At 56.2% G+C, this 9,823-nt stretch overlaps 1 protein-coding gene across 2 annotated transcripts; it reads left to right on the forward strand.

The window, feature by feature from the left end:
* The first annotated feature begins 1,631 nt into the window (after window positions 1-1,631).
* KAZALD1 (Kazal type serine peptidase inhibitor domain 1) lies at window positions 1,632-6,687 on the forward strand. Of its 2 annotated transcripts, none has more exons than XM_074382767.1 (6): window positions 1,632-1,918; window positions 2,332-2,888; window positions 4,064-4,224; window positions 4,306-4,453; window positions 4,646-4,764; window positions 5,270-6,687. In XM_074382767.1, exons 2-5 carry the CDS (start codon window positions 2,384-2,386, stop codon window positions 4,735-4,737), a joined length of 906 nt encoding a protein of 301 aa, XP_074238868.1. In that variant the 5' UTR covers window positions 1,632-1,918; window positions 2,332-2,383; the 3' UTR covers window positions 4,738-4,764; window positions 5,270-6,687. The 2 variants fall into 2 exon arrangements, with proteins under 2 accessions (XP_074238868.1, XP_010331461.1); XM_010333159.3 differs by having other exon boundaries at window positions 4,646-4,760.
* Window positions 6,688-9,823: the final 3,136 nt, after the last annotated feature.

Raw genomic sequence — 9,823 nt, forward strand, 5'->3', positions numbered from 1 at the left:
CATAAACCCACCAGAGGGCGCTGGTTCCCTGTCTGCTGTTCTCCATTAACGACTCAGAAAATCCAGGTTAAACATTCAGGCAGTCTCACTCACATTTAATCCACAAATATTTACCAAGAATTTGCTATGCCACCAGGCACGGGGCTAGGTTCACAAAATACAGTAGTGAGTTAGGCACGATTCCTACTACCAGAAGCTTAGAGCATAGCAAAGACTGAAATTAAGCAACCAGCTACAATAGTGGGAAAAGTGAAGAGTTTCTATGTCTGTGGACTTTGTTGTTGAAATATCGGCTCCAGGTCTTAGAAGCCGGGAGCAATTCATTAAGAGATCCCGAACTTGCTTCTGTTCTGTAGCTCCAGTTACCCAAGGAACTCCGTCCCCAGAGACCTCTCCTTGGGTAACTGCATTCGTCAGCCCCAGAAGTCCCCGTCTCTGGCCTTTTTTCAGGGTTTCCAGCAGCTCTCTGATAGTTACCCTTCTGCCCTAGGTCGACACTTCAGTTGCCTTGAAGGCCAAGGACCAGGGATTACTCACAACTACAGGCCAGAGCTGGCTCCGCCCTTTCTTTTTCCTGTTTAAAATCCGCGGGCTCTTGGCGTTCTTGGTTCCTAGAGTTCCTGTTCTGATTCTCGCGACACTTGCGAGACCCCGCGTGAAGTTCCCTTCTCGTCCCTCTTTCGAATTGGAGACTGGGAGAGAATATCTGCCCTTGCCCACATCCTCAAAACCCCTCTGGCCAAGGATGGCGCCTGCGTGGCTCGTCAGCCCGAAAGGGCTTGGCCAACCTCAGGAGCGCTCCCCAAAGAGTCCAGGCTAGACCACCGGGACTCCAGTGCGCATGCGGAGCCGATCTCGCGCAGGCTGGCGGGGGCCGCAGGCTGGCCTTGTGGGCGGAGCCTGAGTAAGAGTGCCGCCCCCTCGCCAGCAGCAGATTGCATTCTCCGCCCCCTGCGAGCTGGACTGCGCCGCAGCTTTAGTGAGCCGCGCGGGACCGGCCGGGGCGGGGCCTGGCCGACCCGGGTTTGGTGGGCGGGTCCCTAGGAATGCTCACATCTCCGTCCCAAAGTGCCACGGTGGCGGGGTGCCTCCGGCCCTGCCAGCCTCGCAATCATAACCTGTAATCCGGACCTGAGGGACGCCAGCCGGGGAGGCGCCAGCCCGCCTCTCCCTGCGGCCGCTGGTCGCCTCCGACCTCAAATCACCCGGCTCACTCGCGGGTCGCAGCACCTGCCAGATGTGGGGAGGAAGGAGGAGGCCAGATGAGGGAAGTCAGATATAGGCGCCCACTCTGTCCGCGCCTCCGTAGGGCCCCTGGGTGGGCAAGCCTGCCGTCGCTCCCGGCAACCAGCCCTGGGCTGCGGGGAGACGAAGTTGGTTGGTCCTGCCCTCCAAGAGCGCCCCGACATCGACGTAAAGTGACTTGGCACCAGAGCTCCTGCCGCCTCCCCTTAATGCAGTTGCCCTCGCCGACGCCAGGGACTGTAAAATTAGATGCGACAGGGCCTAGCGGTTCACCCAACGCTTTGAGCTTCCCAGCCAAACTCCTACCCCCACTCCCCGCCTCCAGTCCTCATCCCCTTCCTCTCTCCTAGCCTCGGTGTCTGGTTACGGCTCCTCTGCTTGCATTGTGACTTTGGGCCAGGCTGGGGGAAATGGCCCGGGAGGGTCCCTTGCGGCTGAATAAAATTGGCAGCCTTAGAACTAGTGGGAAGGCGGGTGTGCGACATCGAGGGGCGGAGAGAGGGGGGTGCGGAGGAGCTGCTTTCTGAATCCAAGTCCGTGGGCTCTCTCAGAAGTCCTCAGGCCGGAGCAGAGGTGGCTGGCGGGCCCGGCTGACTGCACCCCTGCTTTCTTTCCATCTTCTCTTTCGGACTCGAATCATAGCTTCTCCGAAGGGCGTAGTCCAGGACACTAGGTGAGCACCCTGCGCCCCAGGCCATACACAAGTGGGCATCAGTTCCCACCACACATTAACAGCTTCTTCTGGAGCCGTCGATTCTCTTTGGGCAAGGATGCTCAGGGGCATCGGAGTCGGAGGGTGAACAGAAGTGGTGCTGGCGGTGGGTGTGCATGCGCGCTCCTGAGCCTTATCACCCTTCCTCACCTCTCTTCATTCCCAGCCCGCCCCCCCCAACAGCCCAGTTGATTGCCAACTGCCACAACTGGATAATCCCTAGAGGGTCACTAGGCCTTTGTGTTGGGGGAGTCTACTTGGTAGCAGGGAAGGGGGCGATGCTAGCGTCATGCTTTGGTATAAGAAGCTGTGAGGTTAGTCTTTGGGCACAGGCCCTGTTTCTGACCTCCTGACCTGGCTTCCCTTCCTGGCAGGGTGCTGAGAACGCGCTGATGCTCCGAGTGTTCTCAGGGCTTCCAGCTAACTATGCCGCCGCTGCCCACAGCTGCCTTGGCGCTGCCTTTGCTCCTGCTACTGCTGGCGGTGCGGACGCCACCCCCGACCGGCGCAAGGCCGTCCCCAGGCCCCGATTACCTGCGGCGCGGCTGGCTGCGGCTGCTAGCGGAGGGCGAGGGCTGCGCTCCCTGCCGGCCAGAGGAGTGCGCCGCGCCGCGGGGCTGCCTGGCGGGCTTGGTGCGCGACCCGTGCGGCTGCTGCTGGGAATGCGCCAACCTCGAGGGCCAGCTCTGCGACCTTGACCCCAATGCTCACTTCTACGGGGGCTGCGGCGAGGAGCTTGAGTGCCGGCTGGACACAGGCGGCGACCTGAGCCGTGGAGAGGTGCCAGAACCGCTGTGTGCCTGTCGCTCGCAGCACCCGCTCTGCGGGTCCGACGGTCACACCTACGCCCAGATCTGCCGCCTGCAGGAGGTAGCCCGAGCTCGGCCCGATGCCAACCTCACTGTGGCACACCCGGGGCCCTGCGAATCGGGTACGAACGACCCGGGGCCTCCACCCCCAACCCTTAAGCTTCCTGGAGACACTGCTCCCCGACCACAAACGACATTGGTCTCTGGCCAGCAGAGCAAAAAAGATAAGGCCGTAGAGGTCTTGAGTCCAGTATAAAACCGTGCTCTCACTACTGGTCCATAGAAGCTGCCTCCTGAAGGTGGGGGTGGGGGATGGAGTGGAGTGGGGGTCCCAGGCTTTGTCAGCAAGCTGTATGCGCTGAACAACGTGAAAGCTCCAGAGCTGGCTGGCAGGGAGGGACAGGTCCTCTGAGGGTGCTGGCACATAGCCTATGGTTGGCTCCGAGACCCTAACACTTTTCCCAGACCAGTGGAGTCCAGGCAGCAAGACGGGTTCCTGTGAGATGCAATCACGTTTCATTTGGGCAGATTCTTAGAGCAGTCTGTTCACCCAGTCTCCCCACCCCTCTCTTTTCTCCTGCGTTTAGGGATCAGTGAATGGGAGCAGGGAGCTCAGCTAGTTCTCTCTGTCTATCCCCGGGGACTGGGGGACATTCAGGCCTCTAGTTTTCCTTGGCAGCTTTAGTAACTTTCACTTCCTGAGCCCGGGCTCTGGGTCTGGCTTCGGCTGGGGCAGCCAGAAAACAAACACTCTGCAGGGTCCCAACAATTTCCTCCTCTCCTGCAGGCTTCCTGCCTGTCTGGAAAGTTCAGCTTCAGCTTCTCGGCCTTGCCGGCGGACACCCCCAGGGGGTGTGGTGGAAGGCGCGGCTGCTCTTCCGGCCTTTGGGAACTGGGCCTGTTTAGAAAAGGGGGAAGGGGGGCCTGGAGGTGTTGGTTACTGGCACTGCAGGAAAGGCTGGGGAGGGTGGAATGAGGACAGGGGAGCAGTTGGGGACAGAGTGGCTGCCAAGATACAGTGTAGGGTGTGTGCGCTTGTTTGTGCATTGCGTCTGCATAAGGTTCTGTGTGCACATGTGCATGTATATCTCTGCATCTGCATGGGACCCTTGTATGTACCAGCATCCACATCTGTGTGTACTTGTGTGTGTCATGGTGTGTTTATGGATGTATTTAACTCAGCATATATTGTGTTCTGCCACAAGCACGTCCACAAAAATTTGTGTATCATGTCTTTGCCGGACCAGATGCCTTTGCTGGGCCATGCTGTTCTTAGACCTTCCACCTTTACCCCCAGGGCCCCAGATCATGTCGCATCCTTATGACACTTGGAATGTGACAGGGCAGGATGTGATCTTTGGCTGTGAGGTGTTTGCCTACCCCATGGCCTCCATTGAGTGGAGGAAAGATGGCCTGGACATCCAGCTGCCAGGAGATGACCCCCACATCTCCGTGCAGGTAGACACCGGTGGGAGAGGCTTCCCTCAGGCAGCCCAGGGCCCTCCAGAAGGACCCTGCTGATTCCTTGCCTGGCTCCAGTTTAGGGGTGGACCCCAGAGGTTTGAGGTGACTGGCTGGCTGCAGATCCAGGCTGTGCGTCCCAGCGACGAGGGCACCTACCGCTGCCTTGCCCGCAATGCCCTGGGTCAGGTGGAGGCCCCTGCTAGCTTGACAGTGCTCACACCTGGTAAGGGGATCCCTGAGCTCTGGGGGTTGGGGGGGATGGTTCTGGATTCCAGCTGTGAATGCGTATGAAGCAATCCATGTGTCTGTGTGCCTGTGGGTGCATACACAAGCATAGCCTTCTGCAGACTGAGCTATGTGGGCAATGACAGCCCCTCTCTCCTGTTCTCTATCTTTTGTCCACCTGTGTTTGCAGATCAGCTCAACGCTACAGGAATCCCCCAGCTGCGATCACTAAACCTGGTTCCTGAGGAGGAGGCTGAAAGTGAAGAGAGTGATTACTACTAGATCCAGAGCTCTGGCCCTTGGGGGTGGGTAAGAGCTTCTAGTGTTCATCCCTGCTCTTGAAAATGCCTGGAAAGGGGAGCAGCGTCCCTTCATGGACTGCTTTCATGCTCTCAGTAGGGGTGATCATGGGAGGCCTACTTGACTCCAAGGTAGCAGGGTGGTAGGGGAGAAAGCTGGAGGAAGATAGGGAGAGAGGCTGAGACCAGGAGCTGTGGGGTACAAAGGAGCCCATGCAGGAGATGCCCTGGCCAGTAGGACCTCCAACAGGCTGTTCCCCAGGCTGGGGTGGGGGCTGGAGCAGACACAAGAGGTGCAGGCACCAGGATCCTCCACTTCTTCCAGCACTGCTTAGCCACTCTTCTAACTGCTCTTCCTCCCAGGCCCTGGTTCTTGCTCTTTCCTGGTCCCCAGCATTTACCTAGCTTGTTTACCCTTTCCCCAAAGTCATCTTCCAGAACTTTTCCCTCTCTCCTAAGCCCCAGTTGCACCTACTAACTGCAGTCCTCTTTGCTGTCTGCTGTCTTTTGTACAGGAGAGAGTGCAGCGGAGCATGGCTTAGTTCAGCGCAGAGAGATGGGTGAGGCCAGCTCCAGATCTTATACCACTCTGTACTGGGCAAAGCCTAGCACAGGCCTAGGCACCAATAAAGATTTCTAATGAACCGGGCCACACAGATGCACACAGTTTATGCAGTTGTGCACATGAAAATGGAATATCCCTAGGAGGCCTTCCACACTAGCAGAACTCTGGCTTCCAGAAGCGACAGGGCCTGTTCTCTAAGCACATGCCTGCCAGATGTACAGAAAGACGGCTTGAACTTGGGCCTACCCTGCCTTTGAGGGAGGGAGGTGGGGCCATCTGGTTGGAGGGAAGGCATAATCCCAGTCTGCCCTCCATTGGGGCTGGTATAGTTACCTGCTTCTGTGCTCATCTTACGCAGAACACTTCCCCAGGCAGAATGGAGAATCAGGCCTGTGTGGATAGCCCCCCAAAATGAAAGCATAAACTGGATAGAGGGGAGCAGAAGTTTGGTCACCTGTGTGGTCCATACCCTTCCCCAGCTCCCATAGGCATCTACTCATTTCCCTGAAGAACCCAGAGCCAGAGTAAGCCTGTTTCCTATTTGTCCCAATTGTGACCTGTCCTATCTGGCTTGGGGTCCCTTCCAGAACCACATTCTTGGGCTCCCCAAGTCTCTTTTCTCTTCTCCTCACCTAGCCCAGGGACACTGGTGAGATTCAATGTTTATTTAATGATTGAAGGAGAGAATGAAAGTGTAAGTCAGCGGAGGGGGAGACGCTGTGTGTGGATAACGACGGCCTCCTATATGCCAGGGCTCCACCAGGATCTTGGCCCCACTACGGGAGGGCCTGCCCTTGGATCCGCGTCACAGTTTGTCCTCTGGGGCCGAACGCAGGGAGCCCGGTCTCCTGGGAGAGGCGTGGTCCGGAACTCCAACCCAAGGGCTTGCCTGGCCGCCCCTCCTGCGGCTACGCACTACTCTGTCTACTGCTGCTTTGCCCGCATCCCTGAGCCAGGGACAGATTTTATTGCCGAACCCGGGCTGGAGCCGGGCGGCCCCAGGAGCCGCGCAACAGCGCAAGCGGGTTGGATACCAGTAGCCGATTCCAGGGCGACCACCGAAGCAGGAGCAGAGGGGTAGGCGGGGGTGGGGCGTGCTGTTCGGCGTCGTGGCCAGAATCCTCTGGGCGCTGAAAGAGGGGACGTGGGTGTAAGTCCCAGCATCAACCGGGTAATCTGCCCCCTACTTTGCTCTTCGCCCAACTGGGCTCCAAGGCGCCCTCTGAGGGCCCATAGCTCCCACCTCGCTCACCTGCAGAGCGGAGGCTCCTCGCCAAAAGCCCCACCCCTCCGGAGAGGGTCACGCAGGTCCCAGGGGAATCCGTACTTCTAGATCGCGTTAGCCGACTTTGTAGGTGTTCAGGAGCAGCCTCCTGGCAGCCTCAGTTCCCCGCCGCCGCCCGCCCCCCCCCCCCCACCGCCGTGCTGGTTCAAGCCCTGCAGCCTGGAATAGGAGAACTGTTGCCCACCGCCCCCACCCTCCCCGCACCCCGCCTCTGCTGCAGCGGACCCGCTTTAATAACGTCGCTGGAAAGTGACACGCGATTTATTATTAAAGTAATGCGGGCGCGGGGACGGGAAAGGTTTAATAAACGTGCTGAGATGCCGAGGATTATTCACCGCAAATAAATGAGAGCGCGGGCGGCGTTTTAATAAATAATTTCCTGCTGCTCCCGGGGGAGGAAAGAGGAGGGGGAACGAGGAGGATGGGAGGCTGAGCCGCTGCCAGAACTCCCGGCTTCGCCTCCCCACGGGCTTCCAAGCCATCCCCGCGTTCTGTGTCCTAGGTTGCTCACACCCGAGATGTGAGGCTCCAGGAGCTCCAACCCAGAGTTGCCCAGGCCTGAAGGCGGGAGAGGCTCAGTCGCACCCTGCTTCCCCCACTCCGAGATTTTAAGTACAGTCCGCTTGAAATCCCTGGAATGCGCTTTCTTCTGGCTCCTATCCGGAGCCAGGACCAACTGGGGCAGGAAGGGTTCCTCGGACCAGCCCCTGCCAAGCCTAGGCTTCCAGGTCTCAGCCCGGCCCTTAGCCCAGCTTTTAGCTGAGCCGGGCTGCGTGTGTGCCTCTCCTCCACCTAGGGCAGGGGGTGAAGAGGAAGCCAGAGGGGGCTGTCTGCAAATGACCTCCTCGAGTTACCTCCTCGGGCTGTCGTGAGGAGGCGGGCCGCTTCGTCTGGATGCTTGTCACCGCGAAGGCGCCAAAGAAGGGTTGCGCAGCCGTGCTGCGTAACCGAGGGTGTCCGAGCGAAGCCCAGCCCCTGGGGCTCTGGTGACCGGGGGTCGCTGTGCGCACTGAGCAGAACTGGAGCTCGAAGCCGGAGAGCGACCCTCAAAAACATGCCTGAAAGCCGGAAAGATGAACCCGACCCAGAGAGCGCCAAGACTGCAGACCCTGGGGACCGAGGACACGCTCACCACGCTGGTGGGGGCTGGGGGGAGGGCGCGGGCGGTGGCGTGCGGGGAAGCGCCCGGGGAACTCCTGGCTCTGCGAGTTTTAGCGGAAATAGGCGACATCTCCGGCAACACTTGGAAGTACAGGAAGTGGGGAAGGAGCGCTATCTGGTGGATCATTGTGTTAGTGACACTCAGACCTGTGCCAGGGACCTTGAGACAATTTACTTGGTCTGGAAAAATCTGAGTTAAAAAAAAAAAAAAAGATGCTTCAATTTGTATTCATTTAATCTATATGAATGTGCACATGTATGTATAGCATATATTACTATGCTATCTGTGTGTGATATCTACATGTAACAAACATCGAATATATTCATAGTTACATGTGCATTGTATGTATACATGTCACAATATGTATGTGGGTTATTTAAATGCATATATATGTATGTGGATATATTATACATGTAGGCTTTTTTTTTTGAGATGCAGTCTCACTGTGTTGCCCAGGCTGGATTGCAGTTGTGCTATCTCAGATCATTGCAACCTCTGCCTCCTGGGTTCATGCAATTCTTCTGCCTCAGCCTCCCAAGTAGCTGGGATTATAGGTGCATGCCACCATGCCCTGCTAATTTTTTGTATTTTTAGTAGAGATGAGGTTTCACTATGTTGGCCAGGCTGGTCTCGAACTCCTGCCCTCCAGTGACCTGCCTGCCTTGGCCTCCCAAAGTGCTGGGATTACAGGAGTGAGCCACCACGCCCAGCCTACATGTAGGTTTTGTATGTATGTATGTGTATGCAAAAGTATATATGGATGTATTGTTATATGTATATATAGACATTTATTTTCAAGTATATATTCTATTATGTGTCATTCTTTGTTTTTTAGAGACAGGATCTTGCTCTGTCACCCAGGCTGGAATACTGTGGCACGTTCATAGCTCACTGCAGCCCCAAACTCCTGGGCTCAGGTGATTCTTCTGCCTCAGCCTTCTGAGTAGCTAGGAATTACAGGCATGAGCCATGATGCCTGGCTGTGTCATTCTTTCTACAAATATTTGTTACATACCAGCACTGGGGCTACATCATGGGGAAAAAATTGCCTGTAACCTCAGCACTTTGGGAGGCTGAGGTGGGAGGATCACTTGATCCCAGGAGTTTGAGACCAGCCTGAGTAAAATAGTGAAGCCCCATCTCTATAAAAAAAAATTTTAGGCCGGGCGCGGTGGCTCAAGCCTGTAATCCCAGCACTTTGGGAGGCGGAGGTGGGTGGATCACGAGGTCAAGAGATCGAGACCATCCCGGTGAACATGGTGAAACCCCACCTCTACTAAAAATACAAAAAATTTAGCTGGGCATGGTGGCACGTGCCTGTAATCCCAGCTACTCAGGAGGCTGAGGCAGGAGAATTGCCTGAACCCAGGAGGCGGAGGTTGCAGTGAGCCGAGATCGTGCCATTGCACTCCAGCCTGGGTAACAAGAGCGAAACTCCGTCTCAAAAAAAAAAAAAAAATTTTAAACTCCTGGCTTCGTGTGATGGCACATGCCTGTAATCCTAGGTACTCTGGTAGCTGAGGGAGGAGGATTGCTTGAGCTAGGAGTTCAAGGCTGCAGTGAGCTATGATTGCACCACTCCAGCCTGGGTGACAGAGCCTTAAAAAAATTGTTCTTGCCCTCATGGAACTTACATTCTGTCTAAGATGTGTGTATGTATACTTACATTAATTGTGTATGTTTATATTTCCAGGATTATGTGCACATGCACATGTAATACTGTCTAATAGGTATATGCATAAGGAGTAGATAGGCTTAAACTCTGGTAGGCCTGGCGATTCCTTGGTTTTTTACTCAATCACAGGTCCTATCACCTGGAGCCCTATTCTGACCGTGCAGGCAGCTGAGGTCAGAGGGAAAGAAGCTAGAGACATAGGCCTGTTGCCTCCAAGGATGCACTTTGGTTATTTCCTCAGCCTTCTGAATGACTGAATTTGTTTCCTTCTTTTTTTTTTGAGATGGAGTATCACTCTTGTTGCCCAGGGTGGGGTGCAATGGCGCAACCTCAACTCACTGCAACCTCCGCTTCCTGGGTTCAAATGATTCTCCTGCCTCAG

This window comes from Saimiri boliviensis, chromosome 12, assembly GCF_048565385.1.
Source record: "Saimiri boliviensis isolate mSaiBol1 chromosome 12, mSaiBol1.pri, whole genome shotgun sequence".
NCBI classification, from domain to species: Eukaryota; Metazoa; Chordata; class Mammalia; order Primates; family Cebidae; genus Saimiri; species Saimiri boliviensis.

Excerpts from the sequence above, each read along its gene's own strand:
- KAZALD1 (XM_074382767.1), top strand. The coding sequence starts at position 2,384 with ATGCCGCCGCTGCCCACAGCTGCCTTGGCGCTGCCTTTGCTCCTGCTA. Across the intron at positions 2,889-4,063 it reads CCCGGGGCCCTGCGAATCGG|GGCCCCAGATCATGTCGCAT; the intron begins GTACGAACGACC and ends CTTTACCCCCAG. Across the intron at positions 4,454-4,645 it reads CTTGACAGTGCTCACACCTG|ATCAGCTCAACGCTACAGGA; the intron begins GTAAGGGGATCC and ends CTGTGTTTGCAG.